At 42.2% G+C, this 27,258-nt stretch overlaps 1 protein-coding gene across 1 annotated transcript in view; it reads left to right on the plus strand.

The window, feature by feature from the left end:
* The window catches only part of DGKB (diacylglycerol kinase beta), a 519,697-nt gene that overhangs the window by 174,444 nt on the left and 317,995 nt on the right, over positions 1 to 27,258 (plus strand). The window contains 2 exon segments of the mRNA XM_038392537.2: positions 96 to 215; positions 23,269 to 23,386. Of these exon segments, the coding sequence (XP_038248465.1) occupies positions 96 to 215; positions 23,269 to 23,386 (238 nt within the window).

Genomic DNA, 27,258 nt, shown 5'->3' on the forward strand with positions numbered 1-27,258 from the left:
TCCTTCAGAAAGTGGGTGGCTCAGGGTTAATACATATTTTTGTTTTCTTAGCATATCCAATTTTTGTTTGTTTGTTTTTGTTTTTAAATCTACAGATCCTTCATGAAATGATGGAAGAAATTGATTATGACCATGATGGCACAGTATCTCTGGAGGAATGGATCCAGGGTGGAATGACGACAATCCCACTCCTGGTGCTCCTTGGATTAGAGAATGTGAGCATTAGTCTAGCAATGTCCAAAGGGTAACTTGTGGATCAGATGTGGCCCCAAAACGAATATATTTGCAATCTGCCACCCACCTTCATCTTAACTATGGAGCTATGACATGCAGAGACGATCCAGGATGTAGCTACCTCAGGGGGAGCAGTTGAGCCAAGGATGGAGAATTACATAATGAGACCTATTATTGCTGTAGGCCACAGTTTCGTATTAAGGATGTAAACAGCTGAAATATTATTAATTTTATATCAGTTGGATGCAGCTGTTGTATTGTTGGCAAATTGCCAACACCATCTGCCTTCTTGCATTTGAGCTAACTTTGGGCACCTCTCTTTTAGCATGTCTCAGTTGTGTGATTTTGATATAAAAATATTTGTATTGAAAATTTTTGATAGTACTTTACAGACACTTAAATGGAGATATTAAAGTCCCTCCACCCCAAATCAAGCCCAGAGTGTTGCAATTATGCAATCAATTATATGATATTGTTATGAAGGTTGGTTAAGTTTAGCACTTTCTATTGCTAAATATATAACAATATAATAGTTGTGTAAGACTTTTTAATCACAGGATCTCAAAATTCTTCACAAATGTTAATTGATTAAGCCTGTGAAGGAAGTATTCCTTGGTAAATATTATTTTCTTCTTTTTACATATGTGGAACTGAGGTACAAAAAGATTGTTACTTGCTCAATATCACAGAAGAAATCACTGTCAGAAATGGGTTGCCCTTTTTTCTGACTCATATTCCTAGATTCATAGTTAGATAGATTCATAGATTCCAAGTCCAGAAGGGACCATTGTATCTATCTAGTCTGACCTCCCATACAGCTTCCCCCAAACAGTTCCTAGAGCAGATCTTTTAGAAAAACATCCAGTCTTGATTTAAAAGTTGTTAGTAATGAAGCATCCACCACAATCATTGGCAAATTGTTTCAGTGGTTAATAACCCTCACTATTAAAAATGTACCTTTGATTTCCAGTCTGAATATGTCTAGCTTTGACTTCCAGCCATTAGATTGTATTATACCTTCCTCTGCTAGATTGAAGAGCCCATTTATTAAATATTTGTTTCCCAAGTAGGTACTTAAAGACTGTAATCAAGTCATCCTTTAAGCTTCTCTCTGGGTATCTCTATGCTGGGGTGGGGGAACCAACAAAAAACTAAAACACCTCCGGCAGTGAGTCTCAGAGCTCAGGTCTGTAGACTTGGGTTTGCAGGTCTTGTGCTACACTGTTTAAAAATAGCAGTGCAGATGTTCCTGCTCAGGCTGAAGCTTGGGTTCTGAGAGCCACCCCTCTTGCTGGTTTTCGGATCCAGAGCTCTAGCCTGAGTGGGAATATCTAGGCTGCTATGTTTAGCACCATAGTGTGAGCCGCAGTGTGTAGACCTGGATTCTGAGACTTACTGCTGTAGGTGGTTTTTTGCAGTGTAGACATACCCTATGATTTAGTGTATAGATTGAGCTCCTTGAGTCTATCACTATTATACTTTCTTAATATTGAAATCATTCTCATGGCTCTTCTCAGAGCCTTCTCCAATTTGTCAACATCCTTCTTGAATTATGGACACCTGAACTGGACACATTATTCCAGGAGAGGTCACATCAGTACCAAATACAGATGTAAAATAACCTCTCAAGATTCCCCTGCTTATGTGTCCATGGATTGTGTTATCCCTTTTGGCCACAGCGTCAGACTGGGAGCTTTTGTTTAGCTGAACTGAACAGTAAGGAATGCTGCCTCTCATATAATGGATATAGAAAGTCTATATGCTGCTTTTCCCTAGTTCTTATTGCTATATGGAATGGCTACTTTGGGGAGTAGTAAGAAACTATAGTTTTCAGTGGGTAAACTTCACTTTTTTAGAATTTGAATCTGCCTAATTCCATCTATAGATTAATGTAAATCCTTCTCTATAAAATTATTTCATGAGTATGTTGAAGGCAGAAGCTGAAATATTCCAGTGGTGCACATACTGAACATAGGCCTGGAAAATACTAAATTAGATTAAAAAATGACTTCTAGAATTTCATAACTTGTTTAAAAACATTTCTTTTAAGGAAAAAAATTGATAATGAATATTTTCCTGAGCCAATCCAACAATCAAAATTCCCTAGCATTCTGAAGTACTTTTCGGTGTGCCTGTGCATCAGTACTTCGTCTATCCAGGAATATTTGGATTTATGTGGGAGAAATTAAAATACACAGTTCTGAACAAACGCTTATATAACTTATATGAAGTTTATTTTTGATCACTTAACAAAACAATATTAAGGGATCTCCATAACGTTTTATTTCTTGAAGATTAGTATGGGTGTCTAATGAGAACTGTACTGTTTTACACTACATTATTGTTCGTGGATGGTTAGGCCACCAACTTGGGGGAACTACACAAGCTGCATCATTAGTCTACCAGGAAAAGTAGTGTAACATTACCACAGGAATGGTGAAAGGCTCTAACATTGCACCTCCCCCCCATTTTTTTCTTCTTCTTCTTTTTTTTTTTTTTTTTTTTTTTAAGAGGCCTGTTGGTCCAATGGAATCATACAGCAGTTTCTAGAGGAAAGTCAACATTTCACATTTTTCATTGAACCAGCAAAAAGTTTTTTTTGCCTTTACTGTTAGGTTTACAATTTGTGTATATGTTGAATGGTCAAATCTAGATATATTTTTGGATATTGAAAAGTAAAGTAATATGAAACTCTTTTGTCTCTGTCCTCCAGAATAATTTACAAAGAGAACATAAGATAGGTGATGGAATGATAGATGACATAATTGTGGGAATGGTATGAGAAATATTTCTATTTAATAAAGACGCTGCATAATTGTGACACTACATAATACTCCTGAGGAAGTTCTGTGCCAAAAAAATAAAAATTCTGAATCTGTGCACAATATTTTAAAATTCTGCAAATTTTATTTGTCAATAAATAAATGTGGAGGCTCCAGCATGGCAGTGGGGAGCACAGGACACTGGCTGTATGGAGGTGGGAGATCACCCTGCAGCCCTCTCACTCACGGGACATGGACTTGGCAGTAAGGCTGCACTCAACCCTGACACAACGCAAGGGCTGAGTCTGCACCAGAAACATCCCAGAGTCCTGTCCCTCTGTGCCAGGTGCACCAGGTGTGGATAGGCAGACTGAGCTTGGCAGGATCCAAGTGTGGAGGGTCTTAATGTGTGTGGCGATCCAGGTCTGGGTTGAGAAGGTTGTATGTGGGGCAATCTGGGTACGGGCAGCTCAGTGAGGGGGTCCAGGTGTTGGGGAGAATCTGGATGTACAGGAGGGGTTGTTGGGGGGTTCTGGGTGGAGAGGGAATGGGATTCTGCTGAGAAGTCAAGGTGAAGATGGTTGGGGTTCAGCAGGAGGGGTCTGGGTATAGGGGTAGAGGTCCAGTTGAAGGGGATAGGGTCAGCAGGGAGGAGAGGTGTCCAAGTGCAGGGAGATTGGGCTCAGCAGGGGGGGTCCAGATACAGGGGGGAGGGGCTCAGCAGGGAGGGCTGGTGCAGGGGAGTAGGGGTTTACGTGGGAGGTGAGCCTTGGTGTGGGGGGGTCTGGGGATGAGAGGCTCAAGGTTGGGGCTCCCCGTGACAGGGTGGTGCTGGGTTGCCTGTGTTTGGACTGGGCCACCCGGCCTTCCCGGCCACGGCTGCATGCGGGCCGTGCTGCCCTGGTTGCAGCTAGTTCTGAGCCAGGCCTCCCGTATTCTGAAAGAAAATGGTGTATTGATTGTCTTAATTCATTGATTTTAAGTCCAGAAAGGACCATTGTGATCATCATAACAAAGACATGGTTTCACCCTGTAATTCCTCCACCATGGTCAATAATGTGTGGTTGAACTAGTCCATATCTTTTAGATAGACATCCAGTTTTGATTTAAAGATTACAAGTGAATGAGAATCCACCCGATCCCTTAGTAAATTGTTCCAATGGTTAATTACTCTCAGTGTTAAAAAAATATGTGCCTTATTCCCGCTATGAATGTGTGTACCTTCAACTTCCAAACATTGGATTTAGTTATATCTTTTCCTGCTAGGTTAATAAGTCCTCTTGTGCCAGATATAGTCTTCCTTTGTAGATACGTCTAGACCATGATTGAGTCAGTTCTTAACCTTTCCTCCTCATCCCTCAATAAGCTCCTACAGTCTTTGAATTGCTTGATATTGGGACAAATAGGGGTGGGGTTGTGAATTTTTGACTGTCTACAGGGGTTTTATCTCTTTGCTGAGATATTCTTTCTCATTTTGTATAAAACATACATATGTCAATCAGTGAGACACATCCTCAGTTGGTGTATTTGGTCACAGTTCTATGGACTTCAGTGGAAATATGACAATTTATATCCACTGAGGATCTGATACCTTTATCACCTCTGTGTTATACCTATAATGTGTGTATCCCTTAAAAGAAAACTGAATTGCTAACATAAAAACTATTTAAGATATTAAATCACTAACAATCCTTAAATTAGTCTTTCTTACTGACTATATGGCTGTCCCACTTAAGGGAATAGCCATCTGAAAATAGTTAAAATGAGACAAGGAACTATATTACATAAATTGCAAGAATTAAAAAATGATCTCTCTGTTTTTCCCCCTTTATTTGCTTTATCTCTTTGTTCTTTTTTCTTAGTGCCTGATTCTGCAGCTGCACTGCAGGCAAAACTTTCATTGAAATAAATGGGAGTTTTGCCTGTGGAGCAGCTGCAAAATGGAGACAAGTAATTGTATTTGTATGATGCCTCTTGCCAAGGCAATCAGCATGCTGAACAAACAATTATAACACAATGCAATTAAATTTTAATTGCTAATTAATTATTTCTTGTTTTATACAATGCTTTGAAAATCTAAAACAAGATCTGAATGTTGTGTAGTACAAATATTGTTTTGTAATTTATGTATTAAAAGGCCAGATCTAAGAATATTATATCTGGTTAATCACCAGTTAACCCTTTAGCACTGGCTGAATGCATCCATCAAGCATCATATCTACTAAAACTGTTCCCATTAAACACCAATAGTAATTATTCAATAACATTTGCTTAAATTGCTTCCCTTGGAGATGTTACAGTAAAGTAGCTCTGGTTCTGACTAAATGAAAATTCAGGATGTTTTGAATGATTTAAAAAAAAATGGAGTTAGAATGGAAACTGCCATACAGTCTTAATTCCTATGGTTGCAAAATATCATATTGTGGTAGTAGCAGCATCTATTTTATATAGTGCTTTCCATTTCAAAGGATTTCAAAGTGCTTTAAAAACACTAATAAATTAAGCCTGAAAACAGCGCCATGAGGTAGCAAACCATGTTCATCCCTTTCTTACAAATAGGGATCTGAAGCACAGACAGTTTAAGTGATTTGTCCAAGGTCAAAAGGAAGTCCGTTGCAGTGCTGTTTAAAGAATCCAGATCTCCGGTGCCTCGGGCAGGTCTAAACTTCAACTTAAAATCCTGTAGCAGCACCACTGGTATCATTTCAGTGAAGATGCTACTATGTTGATGGGAGAGCTTATCCCATTGCCATAATTAATTCACCTCTTCAAGGGTGGTAACTCTGTCAATGAGAGAAGCCTTCCTGTCGACGTAGCAATGTCTACATCATGGCTTAGGTCAGGATAACGGCATTACTCGGGTCTGGATTTTTCACACCCCTGAGTGAGGTAGTTATACTAATGGAAGTTTATATTGTAGACCTGACACTAGTCTGCACTTAATATTTAGCCACAAGACTCTTCTTCCGTTGATTTGATAGTGTATGAAAAGCTATAAGAAATCAAAGGTCGGGAATGTAGTCATTGGCCATGGTTCTGGTCTTAGCTCTGCCAGTGATTTTCAGCTTCCTGACCACTAAGATCAATTAGGATTTGGAGTAATCTCCAAAGTGGAGTGGTGGAAGTCCTTCACATAAGAGATACTTTAGATGGGACAACACATTGCTAAATTCACAGGTCCAGACAGTGTAGCTTCATCACCCTCAGGATAGCATAGAGTGGACTGTGTCTCTAGAACTTCTTCCTGGCCTTGGCCAAGTTTTCCATCTAGAAGCTCAAGCACCGGGCCACTTTCTGGGTCTGTACGGTCTCCATGCCTCCATTTCCACATCTGAGCAGAGTTCCACTGAGCTATATCCACTGATTCCTGTGATCTTTTCTCAGAGCAGTGGGTGTCATCTGAGGTTCTCTGATTAGTATCCTCCACTTGCACAATGTTGTTAACCATTTAATCCCACTACCAGCCCTACACTTTTGTGTTTCATGTGTCCTGATCATTTGATGCTGCTTGCTTTGTGGCTTCTCGCCTGTGACTGAGGGGTGGGCTATTGCTGTGCCAAGATCAGGGCCTCTGTCTTGGGCCCTGACAGTCTCTCATGGAGAGCAAGATTCCCTTATGGGCGTGCCTCCACTCCAGCCTTGTTCTGCAACCTGCTGGGCAGTTAGTTGGTGATCCCTTCACAGAACAAGAGTACCCTGATACCTACTCTTTCTGTAGTGAGAGTAGGACCCTGTAACACACACTTACTTCCCAAGTCCAGGCTGAAGCCCCTATTCTTCTCCTCAAGTACTCCCTTCTGAGTTTTGGGCTGTATTTCTCCCCCAATCTTCATCCCCTTTTTCACAAGCACTGGATTTACTTTCAAAAGCTAAGTTACAAAGTGGGTGAGGAAATATATTTTAATTTATTGGTGAGACACAAGCTTTTGAGCTACACAGTGCTCTTCTAGCTGGCCTCTCTCACCAACAGAAGTTGATCCAATAATAGATATGACCTTAACCATCTTGTCTGTCTAATATCCTGGAGTTGACACAGCTACAGCAACACAGCTGACCCCTCTCTTCTGGCCTTCAAACAACCCCCAGCTTCTCCAAACTCATCATCTGGGGCAAGCTCCCCACAGACGAGCACACCAACTCAAAGTGGGACCAGACCCTGCCAAAACAGCAGATGCAAACATATCTCCACTGCTACAGTGATCAACACCCCTCCACATCACACCTTTCAAGATCCATGGTTCCTACACTTGCCTATCACAACATGTGGTGTACCTCATCCAATTCACTAAATGCCCCAATAACAACTATGTGGGTGAAACTGGACAACCGCTATGCTCTCTAGTGAACTCACAGGAAAATGATAAGACAAGCAACCCGTCACCTATGGGTGAACACTTTTCACAAAAAGAAAAGGAGTACTTGTGGCACCTTAGAGACTAACAAATTTATTAGAGCATAAGCTTTCGTGAGCTACAGCTCACTTCAGCAAATGCATCCGATGAAGTGAGCTGAAGCTCACGAAAGCTTATGCTCTAATAAATTTGTTAGTCTCTAAGGTGCCACAAGTACTCTTCTTTTTGCGAATACAGACTAACACGGCTGCTACTCTGAAACTTTTCACAAAGTGATCACTCTATAACTGACCGATCAGTCCTCATTCTCAAAGGAAACCTGCACAACACTTTCAAAAGATGAGCCTGGAAGCATAAATGCATAACTCTGCTAGACACTAAAAATCATGGCCTGAATAGAGATACTGGTTTTATGGCTTATTACAACAATCTGTAACCCACTAACCAACCCCCCCACACACACACTCCAGCTGCTTCCACTCCCACCCATCCTTTTCTCTCTGTGTGGTGGGCCACTTCATCCTGAGTGGTCCCTTGAAATAGGTGTTAACTACTTATGCTAAACAATCAGCTGTGGCATTCTAAGTTTCCCAAACCTGAAGAAGAACAACTCTGTGTAAGCTCAAGAGTTTCTCTCTCTCACCAACAGAATTTGGTCCAATAAAAGATATTACCTCATGCACTTTCTCTCTCTAATTCCCTGGGACCAACATGTCTACACCACCACTGCATACAAAAGCCAAGGCATTTTGGAGCTGAATATTTTACATTTGCTCTCCTCTTGGCTGCCACTAGATGTCATAATTGCACCACAGCTGCTATTTTGTTGCGGCTCAGAAACAATCTGCTTTGCTTTTTTATAGTAAGAGAGAAATTCAACAGGAACAAATGCCTTCTAACTAAGGCTAAGATTTTGTCATGGATATTTTTAGTAAAAGTCATGGACAGGTCATGAGCAATAAAGGAAAATTCACGGGAGCTGTGACTTGTCCATGACTTTTATTAAAAATATCTGTGACAAAATGGGGATAGGCAGGTCCCCACACCACCTGCAGTGGGACAGCTGTACAGCAGCTGGGAGCTGCAGGGCCTCCACTGCCTGCAGCAGCTAGGGGCTGTAGGGTTTCCCAGAAGCTCTGGGGGTCCCCCCACCACCCACAGGGGTCAGGAGCTGTGCAGTACCCCCACCGCCCACAGCTCCGGGGGTCCGCAGTGGCCGGGAGCTTGGGGCTGTTCCTGCTGCCTGTGGCAGCCGGAAGCTGCAGGGTACCCCCAAAGCCTGTGGCGTCTTAGAACTCCCTGGGCTGCCAGAGATGGCAAGCAGACCCCACAGCTCCCTACCCCCTTAGGCGTCAGGGAACCCCAGCAGATTCTAACCTATGCAGGCTGAAGTCATGGAGGTCGCTGGAAGTCACAGATTCCGTGACTTCTGCGACCTCCGTGACTAAACCGTAGCCTTACTTATAACTTGTATTTATTTGTATCACAAGTAATCTGAAACAAATCACGTTTCTTTTTTAAATTACCCCGTTTAGTCTTAACCCATTACACCTACACTTATGAAGCAGACACTGAATATCTGTAAAATACAGAATTAATCATGTCAGTGAGGTAAATACTATACAACCCAAGCATGACAAAGCTACAATTGAATTATAAGGACATTTCCTTGTGAATGAGATTCACTCATATCCCCATACATCTAATGTATTATGCTATTACCACAGAGAATTTAAAAGATGAGTATTTTACTCTTTCGTTGTTAAATGTGAAATCAAGTGCTTTAGTCTGAGTTCAACATCTTTGTGTGAAATGCCTCCTATTGTGATGTGTAACATGTTATTGTCTGTTGTTTGAGCCCTACATATGTAGAACAAAAACCGTATTTGGAACTCTCACAATTCATTACAATCCATCTTGTCAAATTTGTTGTGAATTGTTTGGGGTCCATGGTATTGTGAGTGGTCCTTCTTAGGTTGAAATGCAAAAATGCTTGTGGATGATGCCCAACAATTTATGATTTTTATAAGATTCTGCCTTTTTCTTTAATTAGAACTAAGATAAATTATGCTTTTTATATCAACATTAAATGTGCAATTCGTAACTGTGAGGTCACAACAATCAATTGAGGTTTTTAAAAGAATGAGGCGTAGATGGACTGTGTACCATTTTCATATTCAGAGCTAAGTTCATTGACTCTTACACATGCAGTGCCCATGAGTCGTCTTGTCAGAGGGGTGGGTTCACCTTAAAGAGACAATAGGTGCTATTTCTATCACTGCTGTCTCTTAGATTTAGCACCAGAGGGAGTAGCTTCAATTCTTTCCTGGAGACTTTACCAGGAACTATTGGGGAAAAAAATGTATGCACTGTTTCTTGTCAGTGCTGCCCACTTTCACCTGCACTAAGACCTCAGAGCCTTTTGGAAAGGAGCTTGCAGACACATTCATCTATTACAGCCTTGTCCCGGGAAGACTTTTTCTTTCTTGGGAGCCTTCTGCCAAGGCTTATGGTGGTAGAAATTGTTGTAGAACCAGGAGTAACTCTAGCTCATTCTCTGTGAATAAAATATACAAATTGTATCAACAACTCACTTTTATTTGTACTGTGCATTAAAAAGTATCTGTAGCTTTCCAAGCTATGCATACAGTAGAGGGCCGGCAGATACTGGCTTTGCACCTATTTAAAAATGGTGGTGTGGTGAATTGTAGTTGTGCCTTTGAGGGAGCAAAGCTCACAGAAGCAAGATTCCTTCCATCCTGTGCTCCCCAGTCTATTATATACCCGTTTATTTTGCACTTGAACTGGCAGTTGTTCGAGCCTGTAGCTCCCCTGCATGCCCTGAAGACGGTAGATGGTCCTGGGTCCAGCCTAATATGAGGCTTTCTTCTTCTTTGAGTAATGTCTCTGTGGGTGCTCCACTTGAGGTATGCATGCACCCCAGGTGCCTTCTATCAGAAATTTTCAGCAGCAGTGCTCATTCGATCCGTTCATGCTCCCTAGCTATTCTCATGCCTCAAATGACAGATGAACTGCCCCTTGATTCCTTCTCGAGTTCCCTGGCTAACGGAGGACCATTCACAGTGCTCACAGACACCTACTTATTTGTTTATAGTTTTATTTTATTTTATAATTAAGTCTTTAATCTTTTATTTACTTCATATTTTATTTTTGAGGGTTAGTTTTCCCATTGATGGAGGTTTTTGCCTCCCACGTCCACCCTTCTCTACTGTTAAAGAACACTGTTTTGTTTTGGCAGCATGCTTAAGTCCCAGGCTTCAAATGTTACCTAACTTGCCAGGAGTCCTTCCCAGTTAGTGACAGCCACTCTTGCCTCCAGGATACACAAGTGTCTTCAAAGTGCAAAATCTGCACTAGTTTTAAGAGTTGCTTCAGGAGGGACAGGGCGATTCAACTTTATGATGAAGTCCTCCCTTGGATCTCCTCTTTTCCCTCTTTTAGTATAGTGGCTTCCAAGTGACCATAGGGCCTCCTCTGCCTCCAAGAGATCTGCAAGTGGTGTGGGAAAGACTTCCACCAAGTCGAGTACTAAATCTCCTCAAGAAGAGAATACCTCTAAGAGATCGGCTGTACGGGAGACCCCAGCCTCCTCAAAGGCTTCCATGGATGGTTCAAGCAGCCTCAGTACCGAGAATGCTAAAATGAAGTCCTCAAGCTTGTCTCAATCACACAGTACCCGACAAACCATACCAAAGCAATCGGTACCATTGAAACATGACTGAACTGGTAAACTCCAGGGACTCCACACATTGAAGAAGTTGGGACCTCCAGCTGCATTGACTGCATCTTTGGCACATTGACCGACCATCTAGCAATTGTTGGAACCTCTCACACCTTTGTTGGTACCACAGACCTCATTGTGGGAGCCTAGTAGGCTGCAGACATGGCACCACTGCATCTGGCACTGCAGGAGTTCAGGTTGTACCCGAGTATCCTTTACTGAGCTCATTCAGACCTCTAGTACCTCATTTACTGATGGATCTGCCTGATTCCCCTATACCCAGGCATATGGAGAGACAAACCATCACTTCTCCTCTCCCTGTTCCTTCATTCGACTATGCAGATGAGAGTTCTTCAGACTCTGATTTCTGTTCAGTGGTCTTATTATTATCTGTGTAGACCACCCTCATCTGAATCTGCTCCTTTGAGGGACACTTCAGAGCTAGGGTGAACTCAACCTGCTCTGTGCATTGTTACAATCAGTCCTGGATGCCTCCCCCATTCTCTTATGGTCTTCCCCAGTGGCCACATTGGGACCCTTGGCTGTTTACTGCCAATAGTTCTCCAGGATTTTGAGTGCTGTCAGGGAATCCAAGGATCAGCACTGTTTGATTCTCTCCATTTCCTCTCAGCAGTCTCCACCGCAGAAGGTGATTGTGAGGAACAAGAATGGAGAGCTGATGAAGAAGCTATGCCAAGGATGAATATTTCATCATCCCCAAATGAAGCTGTTATGCCACCTCCATGTACAGTAGATTTAAACAATTTCAGGATTTGATAAGAAGAGTGGTAGACACTCTTCAGATCCCATTAAAAGAAATCCAAGAGACTCAACACAAATTGCTGGACATACTTCATACACCACTTTCAGCAAAGGTAGCCATTCCTGTAAATGAAGTATTGTTAGAACCTGACAAGACAATTTGGCAGACCTCTGATGCTGCCCTCCCAACAGCTGAGAGGGCAGACAAAAAGAACTGTGTTCCAGCTAAGGGTTCAGACTTTTTATTTTCCTGGTCTACCTCTAGCTTCTTAGTTGTGGATGCAGTAAATGAATTCAAAAGGCAACACCATTCCAAGACTACCCCACATGATAATGACCAAAGCACTTTCTCCATGGATTCAACAGTTACTTGTCTGCCACCCTGCAATTCAGAATTGCTAATCACCAGGCAATTCTATTAAAGTATTACCAAATTATCTATTCAAAATTTTATTCCTTTATTGAACACCTCCCAGAAGAGAACAGAGAATGATTTCGGGCCCTCGTCATAGAGGTACAGCTTCTTGCAAGGGCAACTTTTCAAGCTTTTCTCAATCTCCACAGCTGTAGTCATGCGCTCAGCCTTATGGCTGTAATCTTCAGGATTTCCACATAAAGTCCAGAACAGTATAAAGGACCTCCCCTTGGTGGTTTTAAATTATCTGGCAAATCCACTGATGACTCCCTACATTCTCTGAATGACTCTAGGGTGACTCTCTTCACTCACTGGACATATATACACCTGCAAATAAGAGGAGATTTAACTGGTCTCAGAAAGCTTGGAGATCTCTCCCAGCCCAGTTTTCCACCTACAATATGGTGCCAGAAACCCAGAATCAAAAGGGGAAAGTTCTCAACCACTGCACTTGGATCGATGCAGCAGCCATCATCTGCAAAGTGTTGATTTTTATACCTTGGTTGTTGGCCACGAACACCATTGCAATTCAGATCCACCGCTCTGCCCCCTCCTACCTTTTGGGGATAGTCTCTCCCATTTCCACAGCTCATGGGAGCATATGACCTCCAACAGATGGAGTTTGGAGGTCAAATCTTGGAGATTATAACATCAGGCTACGCTATCCATTTTCACTGCATCCATTCCTCCCACCCTCCTTCCCCATCCTTTTTCAGAGGTCATCTCAAGAGACAAGAGGTTCTGTCCCTTCTCTGCTTAGAAGCCTTGGAAGCATTTCCCACTCAAAACTTTCTGGTTGCCAAAAACAAGGACCAATTAAAGATCTCAGGATGCTGAATACCTTTATCAAGATACAGAAATTCAAGATGGTAATACTCACAGCTGTTGTTCCATCCCTGGATCTGGGAGACTATTTCATGACCCTCAACCTTCAAGACATGTACTTTCTTGTTGTGGTAAATCCCTCTCACAAGATATTCCTACGCTTTGTCATAGGTCATGACCCTCTATCAGTATTGAGTCCTCCCTGTTGGACACTCTGTCACACTCAGTGTGTTCACAAAAGTGAGGTGGCCCAGTATGTACTACATAAATTGAAAAGATCCTCTTCCCTCTGTTCATAAACAGTCAGTGATGGAACTAATACAGAGCCCAATGAATCCTTATCTTAGCAGTTGGTTTGTCGGGCCTCCAACACTATACCCAAAGATCTCAGCAGACAGTTCACCCAAGATCAGGCATGGGAACTTGACAGTTCCATCTCAGGCAGATATTCCTTACCTGGGGTTTTCTGAATATAGACCTTTTCGCTGTTGCTATCAACCAGAAATATGTGAAATTCTGCTTGAGGGGAGTTCTTTGTCACCGCCCCCTTTCGGACACATTTCTCCTTTCTTGGTGAAGAAGTGTCCTCTATATCTTTCCTCCAATGCCTTAGGGTTCTAAAAAAAAATTAGACTGGACAAAGCCACTGTAATCTTGATCTCACTAACCTGGCTGAGACAGATGTGATTTTTCTGCCTATTCTGTCTCTTCTCCTGGACAGCTATTTCCCAATGATGCCTATTCTTCCCACTAAGGATTTGGGGAATGTTTGTCACCCCGGTCCACTCTGACTCAGAGGATGGTATTTCCTGTTCCAGAGAGGTTCAAGACGTCCTGTTGAACAATAGAAAGAAATCCACCAGAAAAACATACCTTCGGGAATGGAAAAGATTTTACCACTGGTACACTCACCATCACCTATTTCCTGTTGACGTGATTCTCATGGAGATTCTAAGAATACCTTTTCACTCTAAAGCAAAGAGATCTCTTTTGAGTTCCATTAAAGTTTACCTAGGAGCCATCACAGTATTTTGTTCTGCCGTGGAAGGTTTTTTGGTATTTGTTCACCTTGTAACTTTCAGATTCATCAAAGTGTTATCCAACCTATTCCTGAATGTCAAAGAGCCCACTCCAACTTGGGATTTGAACTTAGTTCTTAATTCTTAGATGAAACTTCCCTTTTGTTGTTAGTTACCTGCACCCTTTTAAACCTTTTTCATGAAAACTACCTTTTTAGTGACCGTTACCTCCGCTTGAAGAGTTGGTGAATTAGTGGATTTGATAGTGGATCTTTCTCATTTTGGCTGCTAGGGTAAGGTATCTCTGTGATCAGACTCCCACATTTCTCACTCAAAGTCGTTTTGGACTTTTGTGTAAATTAGACAATTCATCTGCCAGTTTTCCACCCTAAATATCATTAGAGAATGCTGCCCTTTACACCTTAGATGTCCTATTAATAGGACAGAGCAAAACCTTTTCAAGATTCTCCAAGGCTTTTTGTGGACAAAGTGAAAGGCTTCATCCAGAAACTTTCTAATTGGGTTTCCAGCTGCATCTCTGCTGCTAGGCAGCTGCTAATGTGTTGTCCTCCTAGGGTCATAACTGATTCTACCATATCTCAGTCCATATTTGTTTCCTCAATGAAAGATGTTCCTATTCCAGAAATCTGCAAAGCTGCTACATGGGCTTCAGATCACACCTTCTCAAAACACAATGCTTTAGTGCATGCCTCTAGAGCAGATGCTAGCTTCGGTTCTACAGTTATGCAAACAGTTCTAGACCTGGTTCTGAAGCTCCCACCTCCTTCAGAGGGTAATGCTTGGAAGTCACCTCAAGTGGAGCATGCATAAGGACCTTTCTTGAAGGAGCGGTTAATCACTGTGTGCAGTAATTGAAGTTTGCCGAGTTTGTCCCTATGGGTGTTTCACTGCTAACCCTCTGCTTTGGTGTCTCCTCTCATAGAATCATAGAATATCAGGGTTGGAAGGGACCTCAGGAGGTCATCTAGTCCAACCCCCTGCTCAAATCAGGACCAGTCCCCAACTAAATCATCCCAACCAGGGCTTTGTCAAGCCTGACCTTAAAAATTTCTAAGGAAGGAGATTCCACCACCTCCCTAGGTAACACATTCCAGTGTTTCACCATCTTTCTAGTGAAAAACTTTTTCCTAATATCCAACCTAAACCTCTCCCACTGCAACTTGAGATCATTACTCCTCGTTCTGTCATCTGCTACCACTGAGAACAGTCTAGATCCATCCTCTTTGGACCCCCCTTTCAGGTAGTTGAAAGCAGCTATCAAATCACCCCCCTTCATTCTTCTCTTCTGCAGACTAAACAATCCCAGTTCCCTCAGTCTCTCCTCATAAGTCATGTGTTCCAGTCCCCTAATCATTTTTGCTGCCCTCTGCTGGATGATTTCCAATTTTTCCACATCCTTCTTGTAGTGTGGGGCCCAAAACCGGACACAGTACTCTAGATGAGGCCTCACCGATGTCAAATAGAGGGGAACGATCACGTTCCTCGATCTGCTGGCAATGCCCCTACTTATACATCCCAAAATGCCATTGGCCTTCTTGGCAACAAGGGCACACTGTTGACTCATATCCAGCTTCTCGTCCACTGTAACCCCTAGGTCCTTTTCTGCAGAACTGCTGCCTAGCCATTCGGTCCCTAGTCTGTAGCGGTGCATGGCATTCTTCAGTCCTAAGTGCAGGACTCTGCACTTGTCCTTGTTGAAACTCATCTGATTTCTTTTGGCCCAATCCTCTAATTTGTCTAGGTCCCTCTGTATCCTATCCCTACCCTCCAGTATATCTACCTCTCCTCCCAGTTTAGTGTCGTCTGCAAACTTGCTGAGGGTGCAATCCACACCATCCTCCAGATCATTTATGAAGATATTGAACAAAACTGGCCGAGGACTGACCCTTGGGGCGCTCCACTTGATACCGGCTGCCAACTAGAAATGGAGCCATTGATCACTACCCGTTGAGCCCGACAATCTAGCCAACTTTCTATCCACCTTATAGTCCATTCATCCAGCCCATACTTCTTTTAACTTGCTGACAAGAATACTGTGGGAGACCGTGTCAAAAGCTTTGCTAAAGTCAAGGAACAACACGTCCACTGCTTTCCCCTCATCCACAGAGCCAGTTATCTCGTCATAGAAGGCAATTAGATTAGTCAGGCATGACTTGCCCTTGATGAATCCACGCTGACTGTTCCTGATCACTGTCCTCTCCTCTAAGTGCTTCAGAATTGATTCCTTGAGGACCTGCTTCATGATTTTGCCAGGGTCTGAGGTGAAGCTGACTAGCCTGTAGTTTCCCGGATCCTCCTCCTTCCCTTTTTTAAAGATGGGCACTACATTAGCCTTTTTCCAGTCGTCCGGGACTTCCCCCGATCACCATGAGTTTTCAAAGATAATGGCCAATGGCTCTGCAATCACATCCGCCATGGGTTGGTAGAGAAGGAACTGAAGGCAGTTCATCTATCGCAGTCCTATATATTTTTGATAAGGGGCATGAGGATAGTGAGGGTGCATGCACAGGCTGAATAAGTACTGATGCTGAAAATCTCCAATCGAAGATGCCTGGGGCACATGCACACCACAAGCAGAGCACCCATAGCATACCCATCTCAAAGAACTGCACAAGGTGAGTCATCTCTCCTTTCTTTTTCTCGTTATTAGTTGGGAATAGGAAATGAGCACCTCTCTCACCCATCTCTTTGGCAGGGGACGTGATCCTGCCTTAACTGTAGCAGAATGACAAGGGGAGCCTCCCAGTTTTTGAAAAGTCTAGAGGTGGGGTGTGGCCTTCCCTGGAACATACGTGTGTGTGTGTGTGTGTGTGTGTGTGTGTGTGTGTGTGTGTGTGTGTGTGAGAAAAAGAGGAGTTTCTTGGCATGATAGACCCTTTCCTCCTACCCTTTGGCTGACAGGCACAGAGAGGTTTGTCATGAAAAGCTCTGTCTTTAGGCTGTATAGGTCATTTAAAAAATAAACAGAAAACCACACACTACCAAACAAACAACTACAGGCATTTAGGGAATAACTTGCCTACTATGTCCCTTCACATCATTTCTCTGTCTGATTGCCAAAGAATTTGTACATAGGAAACATAATGCGTACTCTGGCACTATGTTGTTGTTACCTAGGAGGAAATACTCCTCAGAATCATAAATAGCCTCTACTGCTGCATAGTGGGAGAGGCCCTAAATAAGAATGGCCATACTGGGTCAGACCAAAAGTCCATCTAGTCCAGTATCCTGTCTTCTGACAGTGGCCAATGCCAGGTGCTCCAGAGGGAATGAACAAAACAGGCAATCAGCAAGTTATCCATCCGGTTGCCCTTTCCCAGCTTCTGGCAAAATGAGGCTAGACATAGCTCAGTGGTTTGAGCATTGGCCTGCTAAACCCAGGGTTGTGAGTTCAATCCTTGAGGGGGCCATTTAGGGATCGGGGCAAAAATTGGGGATTGGTCCTGCTTTGAGCAGGGGGTTGGACTAGATGATCTCCTCAGGTCCTTTCTAATCCTGATATTCTGTGACACCCTCCTTAGCACATCCTGGCTAATAGCCATTGATGGACCTATCCTCCATGAATTTATCTAGTTCTTTTTCAAACCCTTTTATAGTCTTGGCCTTCACAACATCCTCTGGAAAGAGTTCCACAGGTTGCCTGTGCGTTGTGTGAAGAAATACTTCCTTTTGTTTGTTTTATACCTGCTGCCTATTAATTTCATTTGGTTCTTGTGTTATGAGAAGGAATAAATAACTCTTTCTTATTTACTTTCTCCACACCAGTCATGATTTTATAGACCTCTATCATATTCCCTTCCCCCTTAGTTGTCTCTTTTCCAAGCTGAAAAGTCCCAATCTTACTAATCTCTCCTCATATGGAAGTGTTCCTTACCCCTAATAATTTTTGGTTTCAGAGTAGCAGCCGTGTTAGTCTGTATTCGCAAAAAGAAAAGGAGTACTTGTGGCACCTTAGAGACTAACAAATTTATTAGAGCATAAGCTTTCGTGAGCTACAGCTCACTTCATTGGATGCATTACGATGAAGTGAGCTGTAGCTCACGAAAGCTTATGCTCTAATAAATTTGTTAGTCTCTAAGGTGCCACAAGTACTCCTTTTCTTTTGCTAATAATTTTTGTTGCCCTTTTCTGAACATTTTCCTATTCCAATATATCTTTTTGAGATGGGGCAACCACATCTATACTCAGTATTCAAGATGTGGGCGTACCATGGATTTATATAGAGGCAATATGATATTTTCTGTTTTATTATCTATCCCTATTCCCAAAATTCTGTTCTCTTTTTTGACTGCTTCTGCACATTGAGTGGATGTTTTCAGAGAATTATCCACAGTGACGCCAAGATCTTTCTTGAGTGGTAACAGCTAATTTAGACCCCATCATTTTATATGGATAGTTGGGATTGTGTTTTCCAGTGTGCATTACTTTGCATTTATCAACACTGAATTTTATCTGCCATTTTGTTGCCCAGTCGCCCAGTTTTGTGAGATCTCTTTGTAGCTCTTCTCAGTCTGCTTTGGACTTAACTATCTTGAATAGTTTTATATCAAATGCAGATTTTTGCCACCTCACTGTTTTACCCCTTTTTCCAGATCATTTATGAATATGTCAAATAGTATTGGTCCCAGTGTGGACCCTTGGGGGACATCACTATTTGCCTCTCTCCATTCTAAACTCTGAACATTTATTCCTACCCTTAGTTGCCTATCTTTTAACCAATTACCAATCCATGAGAGGACTTTCCTTCTTATCCCATCACAGCTTACTTTGATTAAGAGCCTTTGATGAGGGACCTTGTCAAAGGCTTTCTGAAAAATCTAAGTACACTGTATCATTGGATCCCCTTGTCCACGTGCTTGTTAACCCCCTCAAAGAATTCTAATAGATGGGTGAGGCATGATTTCCCTTTACAAAAGCCATGTTGACTCTGCCCAGACAAATTATGTTCATCTATGTGTCTGACAATTCCGAGGCATTTATATGCCAGCAGACAAAGAGGCAGCTCTTCCCCCTGCATAGAACCTATAAATTCAGTTTATAAATTGTAACCTTGTGCCTTGGTTCCTAATCAAAATCAAAATTACATTTATTAATAAATATCTGAAAAACTAAAATAAGTGAGCATTAGCATTAAACTAGTCTAGCGTGGTATAACTAGTGATTGCGTGCAACTTTTTCATTTGTAAGGTTGGTTGTTCCTTGGTTTGTTGCTTATTTATGGTCCAATTCTTCTGCCTTAAAATCAGTAACAAAGCTCCGATTGACTTCTGTGAAAGTGGGATCAGGACCATAGTCAGTCATGAGACTTGGTGTGAGTGAAAAAATGTTACTGTTACCGTTGTGTGCTAATGTCTGTGTATGCCATATGGAGGATTCATTTTAAGTGTAGTATAATGAACTTAGGAAGAGATTTGTATTGAAGCTGCCCTGGTTTGAGATCTTCTGAATGACTGTTTGTTGTTAAATTCTGTTTCAGGATGTGGAAATAAAATGACTGAATGGGACTCAATGCACTATGTGTCAGTAATGTGGATTTTATTTATATTGAAAGTCTTACACCGAGGGGGTTTGTTTCACATTGTGTGGGCTTTTCTCCCCCCCCTTCCCTGCCCCCCCCCCCCGGCAGTGTTTTAAAAAGTTATGTACATACATAATCATCTGCAGTACTTTATTGCTGATTTTTGGCAGTGCACAAGAGCAAAAATTTAATTTGCTATTTGCTAAAAGTGCATTGTGTTTATGTAATGGATTTCTGCATCAGTTGCTGCCTGTAACACAGTTAAGTGTTTTAATTGGCAGAACACCCACATCAAGACTTGTTTGTTTTTCTGATACGGAAAATGCCAGCTAACTTAGTCCATATGTTCTCTTCAAATAAGAAGAGGCACATTCACAGGGAATGGCCAGTTTTAAAATTGAAAAAAGTAAAATGAAACTAATGTGAAACAAAAAGTGTATTTATTTGTTATAATTTATTTTATGTGAACTTTAATACAGAGTAAATAGTTTTCTTTTTGAGGAAAAAAAGATCAGTTTGGATTTTAGGTTCTTTTTAGCTTAATACTGTACATCAGGGGTAGGCAACCTATGGCACGCATGCCAAAGGCAGCATGTGAGCTGATTTTCAGTGGCACAAACACTGCCCGGGTCCTGGCCACCGGTCTCGGGACTCTGCATTTTAATTTAATTTTAAATGAGGCTTCTTAAACATTTTAAAAACCTTATTTACTTTACATACAACAATAGTTTAGTGATCTATTATAGACTTATAGAAAGACACCTTCTAAAAACATTAAAATGTATTACTGGCACACAAAACCTTAAACTAGAGTGAATAAATTAAGACTCGGCACACCACTTCTGAAAGGTCGCCGGCCCCTGCTGTACATATTGACCACATTAATATGTCTTAGAATTAGTGTTTAAAGTTTGTAATTATTTATCTCAAAAAACATGTACATAATCTTTATTTTCCAGTGCCTAGTCACTCTGTTAGAAGACTTGCAATGTATTTAGTACAGTAAAATTTAACAATATTAAAAAAGTGTGTTGAGTGGGGTATTCAGATAAGGGTTAAAATTATGGAGCTGTATCTAATAAAACATGCAGTATACAGCTGCCAGTCCTGAAGAAGCTCAACAGGACTCTGGGGCTCCACAGCTGCAGAATCTATTTCTGATTCTTCAGAGAATATTGGAAAATGTCCATACTCTTTGTTAGCCTTAAAGTCCCATATTAGGCATCTTTCTTGCTCCCTCTACAGAAAAGAAGCCCTGACAGTGCCCAGCTGTCAGAGATGGCATTTGAGCTCCTGATGATAATATTAGGGGAGCACCACACAGGGTCTGATCCTGAAGTGTCCAGATAGGCAAAAATATTCCCCCTGATTTCAACTTCTGTTGACTTTAGTTGATGTAGGTATTTGTAGAAATCATTGAAAGTTGTGTTCTAAGTAGGATTTGGCTTTGGACCAGATACATAAATTCTTATTTCACTGATGTATCGCTCTTTATTACACAGACATTGTTATCTTCATGATATTGAGTAAATCCTCAGGGACTTTGACTCATCAGTGACAAATAACTTGAGTTTAAAGAATAGAACAATACTATGTTTTTCAGAATTTAACTGGTAAAGTTACTCTAATATGTAAGGTTTCAGAGTAGCAGCCGTGTTAGTCTGTATTCGCAAAAAGAAAAGGAGTACTTGTGGCACCTTAGAGACTAACAAATTTACTTGAGCATAAGCTTTTGTGAGCTACAACTCATTTCATTGGAAGCTTATGCTCAAATAAATTTGTTAGTCTTTAAGGCGCCACAAGTACTCCTTTTCTAATATGTAAATTCTGATAGAGCTACGTGACATTTGAGTTGCATTATGTTCTTTGAATTATGCTGACAGTACTATGACTAAGGCCTCACACAGCACATTCAAAATCAGGGCTGTTATATAGCATTGCGAGACGCATTATTGTGGTCTTTGATATCGTAAATGAATTACTGGATAAGAACAAGCCATGCATACCGCTATTTTTTTTCATGTCCAACAAATATATTGAGGATGATCTTCATTTACTTTACTTTTTCAGAACGCATCTGTATGTGTCAAAACACAACAGAGTGGAAAGTGCTTAAGCAGTATTGGCTAAGTTCAGTTGCATCCTGCTACACCAAGTCTGAACTTGGCTCAGGGTGTTGTGGTATATTTTAGTCAGGTATATGGTATTGTTGGGCTACACCTTCTTTGGGCTTGGTTGTAAAGCTAGGATGAAAATTGGAACAATTCATAAATATTAGGCACAGTTTTGCTTTTTCTTGCACACACACAAGTAACATTTCTGGGTCACTTGAATATTCATTTGTCCAGACCCTGCAGTTTCAATCAGAAATTATGTATTCCTTGTATAGTTGTAATCTTGGTTAGAATGGTAGTACTGAATGTCTAATAAAGAAATGGCCAGGACACGCACAGCAATATAGGAACACACAGAACACAAAAATCAAAGAACAAAAATTTGAAAAATTCCTGCTGCTTGTATTTAACTGATGGAGATTCACTACTTTTATTATGTTACATGCTGTTTTGCTTATAAATACAGATTGACATTGAGTGTCTCAAAAAAGAACGTAAGGTAGTTTTAATAAGGCTGTTGGTATATGTTAGGTAAATCTGTTGCTTATTAAAATAAGTTTAATAGTTACTAATTTTAGAAAAATAAAGAAGCCTGCCAACACACCAGCCAAGGAACCTGGGATCTACACAAATAGTTACAAATTATAATTAGCAACCATGAAAGTAGCACAAAACAAACATTTAAAAAAAAACAGCTACAATATAAAAAAAAAAAAACCCAAACCCTCAGTGATAGTGTTTGAGTGTTTTGTAAATGAGAGTTTGTTGATTAAAACTGAAAAGAAATCTTTTAAACATTCATGTTTTCATTCACGTTTTAAAGGCAAGTGTAATCGATACTAGGAGATTGTAGGTCTATCCCCATCTAGTGGCTGATCCACACATAAGACTCATGAGTCTGCTACTGCTTCCAGCTGAAGGATTTAGTCCTTTGGATCAAGTACTAGGGACTCATTCTTTTAGTGGTGAAGATCCAGGATATAAATCCCACTGTCGGCCCAATCGAGATCGGTTCTTAGATAGACAGAAGAATATGGATTCATAGAATGTAGGGCCAGAAGGGACCATTATGATCATTGTCTGACCTCTTGCTTAGCACAGACCATATGATTTCCACAGGGAGTGTATTTTACACCCTGAAGGTCCCTCGAGCAAATCTGTTGAAATGTTAACAATTCTGTAGCTGTTAAGCTGGAGCAATATATATTTTACAACTAACTCCTGTCTAGTTAAATAGTTGCCTTATTACATCTACTGACAGGAATCTGTTGCAATCTTAACTACTGGTGTCTACCTTTCTTCATGGCTTTGGAAATGCATGGCATCCATGAGCTTCTGGGGAATCATAATCTATAGGATTATGTTGTGATCTGGTGTGAAATAATAAATGAAGTAACAGCTTGTCTTTTACGTTCTTAAGTCAATCTCCAGTTTTTATTGGCACTTATATGTTTCACTATATATGTCATTAAATGGAATCTGTTTCTTTTATGTCCCTGTGCAGAATGTGAAGGATGATGGGCAGCATGTATGGAGACTGAAACACTTTAACAAGCCTGCCTACTGTAATCTTTGCTTGAACATGTTAATAGGAGTAGGCAAGCAGGGTCTCTGCTGTTCCTGTGAGTATATGTATTCCAGTGAGCATTCTCTCATGCTGCTGTTTGCTAAGTGTTACATTCACAGTAGATCTTCTAGATCCTCTGGATCCAGACTCCTGCTGCCACATTGATTATTTTCTCTGTATTTTATACTTGAGTTTTGAGCCAGTTTTAAATTCTTCAAACAGTGAGACTTTCAAAACTCCTTTGAGAGTGCATTCTGTATTATAATGACCTCAGTATTAGGGCATTTCCTCTTATATTCGGCGTAAATGTACCTTTGCTTAATTTCTTCCTGTACATCCTGGTTGTGGTGTGACCTGAAATATTTGTTCTCCTTCTTTGATATTTCTCCCTTTAAATAAATATAAATAGTTACATCATTCATATTCTTCCTTAGTCATCAACTAGCCCAGGTACTGTGTAGCCATATTTAGTTATTCTAATCTTCCTCATCATTCATTCTGTCTAACATATTGGGGCCTGATTTTCAAAGTACCAAGTTCCTAGGACTGGCAATCAATTTATATAAATGCTATGAGTTCCTCTTCAATCATAAATAGGGTTACCAACTTTCTACTCACACAAAACCAAATACACTTGTCATGCCCCAGGCTCTAACCCCTGCCCTGCCACTTCTCCCTGGCCACGCACCCCATTCACTCCATCCCCCCTCCCTCAGTTGCTCTCTTCCCCACCCTCACTAACGTTCACCAGGCTGGGGCAGCGGGTTGGGGTGTGGGAGGGAGTGAGGGCTCTGGCTGGGGGTGCGGGCTCTGGCATGGGGCCAGAAATGAAAAGTTCAAGGTGCAGAAAGGGTCTCTGGGCTGTGGCAGAGGGGTTGGGTGTGGCTTCTGGCTTGGGGCTGGTGATGAGGGGTTTGTGGTGCAGGGAGGGGATGCAGTCTCGGGGATGGGGCAGGGGATTGGATTGAGGGAGGGAGGTGTGAGCTCCTCGGTGGGGCCAGGGGTGAGGGGTTTGGGATGCAGAAGGGGGCTCGGCTGAAACGGAGTTGGGGTGTGGGGGGGTGCTGGATGTGAGCTCCAGGAGGAATTTGGGGGCAGGGGGTTGGGATGAAGGAGCGATGTGCGGGGTCTGGGAAGGAGTTTGGATGCGGGAGAGGGCTCAGGGCTGGGACAGGGGGGGGGGGTGGAGGAAGGGGTGCTGGGTGCAGCTCTGAGAGGACATTTGGATGCAGGAGGGTGCAGGAAGAGTTTGGGGTGCAGGCTCTGGGAGGGAGTTGGGGTGGGGGAGGGGGTTCCAACCTGGGGCAGGGAGTTGGGGTTCTGGAGAAGGTTCCGGGTGTGGGCTCCAGCCTGGCGGTGCTTACCTCAGGTGGCTCCCGGTCAGGAGCACAGTGAGGCTGCGGCCTAAGGCAGGCTCCCTGCCCTAGCTTCGCATGGCTCCCAGAAGCAGTGGCATGTCCATGCAGCCTGTAGGCGGCTCTATGCACTGCCTCTGTCTGTATGTGCTGCTCCCACAGCTTGGCGTGGGGGGCATCGTGCAGAGATCCCTAGGAGCTGGACATGCTGGCCACTTCTGGGAGCCACGTGGAGCCAGGACAGGCAGGGAGCCTGCCTTAGCCCTGCTGCACCTCCGACCGAACTTTTAATGGCCCGGTCACCGGTGCTGACTGGAGCCGCCAAGGTCCCTTTTTGACCAGGAATTCCAGTCGAAAACTGGCTCCCTGGCAGCCCTAATCATAAGGCTTGATTTATGTCACTCGTCCTCACATTCATACATTTATAGAGCTTAAAGAGAGAAGGGACCATTGGATCATCTACTCCGGCCTTCTTTATATCAAAGGCCATTAAATTTCATTGGTATTCCATATTGAGCCCAATAACTTGAGTTTGGCTAACACACATCTTCCAGAAAGGCACCCTGTCTTGATTCAGAGACATCAAGAGATGGAGAATCTGTCACTTGCTTTGGTAGTTTGTTCCAGTGGTTAATCACTCACTGTTTAAAACAAAACAAAACAAAAAACAGTGCCTGATTTCCTATTTGAAATTTTAGCTTACAGGCATTGTTTTTTGTTATAACTTTCTCTACTAGGTTAAAGAGTCCTTCAGTACCCAATATTTTCTCCCTGTGAAGGTACTTATACTCTGTAATCAAGTCACCTCTTAGTAAAAAGAAAAGGAGTACCGGTGGCACCTTAGAGACTAACAAATTTTTTTTTCTGTCACCTCTTAGTATTCTTTTTGATAAACAGATTGAGCTCTTTAAGTATGTCACTGAAAAACATTTTCTCCTTCCCTTGAGTCAAAGTAGCCCATCAACAATATACCTTTGTATATTGACTTATATCTTTCTGAGCAAGTAGTCCTACTGAGGAACTTGAGACTACCAATTGTGAATAAAGGTGGCAGAATCAGACATTTACCGTTTTCACTGGTGGACACTGTCCCATTTAGGAAATTAATCCTGTATGTATTGGTTTCCACATCAAATAATCAAATACACTGGAGTAAAATAGCCCTCTTTTTTCCAAACATTTTAAACATATAGCAGTCTAGCAACTCCCTTTTCCCAAGGCCTGACTGCTGACTACTCTGCAGTCCCTTTTGCTGCTCTCAGCTCCTGGGCTTTATACAGGCTCCTCCTGTTCTCATCCAGCTGAGCCTCATCTAATTAATACCTGCTCCCTGACTTCTCCTCCAAGTGCAGCCAGGGCAGTTAATTGGTCCAACTAGCCACCTTAATCCTTCAAGCCTGGTGTGGGGTGGAGACACCATCTCAGGGACAAAGAACTTCTGGCCGTTGGGTCTGCCATTGAGGAATGGCATCACTTCCTTGGGGAGGGGAGAGGGCATGGTCCTGTCCAAGTCTCTGTACAGATCACAAGAATTTGGAACACCTACAGACAACCTGATGACTCAACGAATTTCAGATTGGCTGGGTTTTTTCCTCTCTTGATTTGACTTTTTATGGTTACTTACTGTCTGGGACTACAAGCAGGAAGGTGGACATCCTGTCCTGCAAGGACGAGTACCATGAAGAGGAGTAGGAAGCTCTCACCACAGAATCCTTAAATTCTCCCACTTTGTCTGTGAGGCCATCAATGTCATCTGACAACCACTATCCTAATTCTGCTCCCAGATGATCCATTTGCAGCCCCAGTCTGTCAGTCTCTAAGAAACACTGCTGTCTCCCCAGATTCAAGCTTCCACCTGCAAGAAGACCTCCTCTATCATAGGTATTGCTTCTTGTTTTCTGGCAGGAATTTCTCCACCTCTTCGGCACTGAGCCCTTCACCTCAACAGCCGACCACTGGCAGGCAGATGGCCAAACTGAAAGAGTCAAGAAGACCTTGGAGCAGTACTGCCACTGTTTTTAGAATTTCCATCAGAATGATTAGCTTCCACTGCTGTGGGTCTTGTACAACAATTCAACCTACGCTTCATCTCAACAGACCATATTCTTTGTGAATTCTGGTTTTCATTTTCATCCAGTTTTTCATCCAGACCTACCAGAAGGTTGTGCCATCCCAGCAGCCACAGACCCAGTCCTCCACCTTCAATGAGTATACCAAGAATTCAAAGAGCACTTACTTGCATCTGAAGAGTCTCATAGGCATTATGCCAGCCAAAAGCAACAAGCTGCCTCTAAACTTGTCATGGGATTAAAGGTTGGACTCTTGTTCCAAACTTGAGAACAGACTTCCCTTCCACCAAGCTCGACCACCAATACTTGGATTCTTTTCAGATCATTGAACAAATAAACCCAGTGCCCTTTAAGCTTCATAGCCCAGAATCCATCAAGATTCACTCTGTCTTTCGTGTTTCCTTCTGCAAGCTGTTTAACAACCCGTTCCCTGACTAGTTAGACCCTCCTTCAGTCCCCATGATAGTCCAGGGGCAGGAAGAATACGAAATCCAGCAGGTCTT

Source organism: Dermochelys coriacea, chromosome 2 (assembly GCF_009764565.3).
Source record: "Dermochelys coriacea isolate rDerCor1 chromosome 2, rDerCor1.pri.v4, whole genome shotgun sequence".
Taxonomy (NCBI): Eukaryota; Metazoa; Chordata; order Testudines; family Dermochelyidae; genus Dermochelys; species Dermochelys coriacea.